This window comes from Propithecus coquereli, unplaced genomic scaffold (genome assembly GCF_000956105.1).
Source record: "Propithecus coquereli isolate 6110/MARCELLA unplaced genomic scaffold, Pcoq_1.0 Scaffold33, whole genome shotgun sequence".
Taxonomy (NCBI): domain Eukaryota; kingdom Metazoa; phylum Chordata; class Mammalia; order Primates; family Indriidae; genus Propithecus; species Propithecus coquereli.
Window position 1 is genome coordinate 58,830 of NW_012148952.1, and position 1,405 is coordinate 60,234.

General features: G+C 32.4%; 1 protein-coding gene across 1 annotated transcript in view; it reads left to right on the forward strand.

The window, feature by feature from the left end:
- Positions 1-251: 251 nt before the first annotated feature.
- LRP1B (low density lipoprotein receptor-related protein 1B) overlaps positions 252-1,405 on the forward strand; it is a 542,706-nt gene continuing 541,552 nt past the window's right edge. The window contains exon 1 of the mRNA XM_012650500.1: positions 252-452. Coding sequence (XP_012505954.1) covers positions 252-452 — 201 coding nt within the window. The remainder of the gene's footprint in view (positions 453-1,405) is intronic.

Sequence of the window (1,405 nt, forward strand, 5' to 3'; positions counted from 1 at the left end):
TTTGAAGAAATACACAGGCTAATTGTTTTTCAGAAATAGGTTCTAGGTTTCATTTAAGAATCTAGGCAAAATATAGATACAAATATAATATGCATATCTCCTTTTATTACCAGACTTCATTAAGGGTCATAAAATATAAAAAATAATTTTGCTTTTTTTTAAATAGCTTAGTATCACCATGATTCTATGACTATTTTTGCTTTTGATGAAAATTTGTATTTATAATTGCAATTTTCATTTAAATTAGTTTAATGTTTTGGACCAACTGGAATGAACAGCATCCAAGTATCATGAGATCTACCCTGACTGGGAAAAATGCTCAAGTGGTGATCAGTACAGACATACTCACTCCAAATGGACTCACCATTGACCACCGTGCAGAAAAGTTATATTTCTCAGACGGCAGCCTAGGAAAAATTGAAAGGTGTGAATATGATGGATCTCAGAGATTTGTAAGTTAACTAAGAATTTCCTAATAATAGATTTATACAATGATATATTTGAAAAATATATGCCTTATACTTTGTAAAATATTCATATCAAGGAATTTTAAAATAAGTAATTGTTTGAACCAATCCAATTGAATAACTAATCTATTCAGTGCGAAGAAAACTGTGAATAATATTTTGAAAACTTTTTTTAGGTACATTAGGTACCATAGAGACAGCTCAAATCATAAACTTTATTCTGTAGAAACAATAACTGATTACCTCCTAGTTGTTATTGGAACTGGACTTGTTAGAGTGATCTGCATAGGCTTCATTGTTACTTATAATTCTTTAAAATGTGAAATAAATTTGATTAGTTCCTCCAGGATAAAAGAAAATTAGAAAAGAAGGAAATGATCCTCTGTGTTTGGGTCCTCAGAGCAACCTAAGAAGCTCTGTAGAGAGGAGTCAGGCCCATTCTAATCACTTAATTCTGTTTTTTTCCCTGAGTTCCAAACAAAATGTTAGTACAAGAGAGTCATTATGGCTACCCCTGGAGAACATTTAAAGCAGGTATTTAGGGCCTGAAGAATGGTAAAACTCTAGAATCCTCCCTTGTCCTATGAGGAGTAGTTGCCTTTGGTGCTTGGGAAAGCTCATGATTCAGGAGGGTTAGATCTGGGTGGGGGATAAAAACTTCCTTATCGGGTACAATGAACACTATTCTGCTGACAGGCACACTAAAAGACCTGACTTCAGCATTATACTGTTCACCCATGTAATAAAAATGCTTGTACCCTCTTAATATTTTGAAATAAAATAATAATAATTTTTTTTTTAAAGAAAAGACAATTAGGTAAATCGTTGTCCTTAATGTGGTGTTCTTATTTTCTACTGTGTCCTGTTACAGAAAATGCTTTTGTAACTCTTCATAATAACCCTTCATTATTCTTATCTACTCTCACGTGTGGTAATTA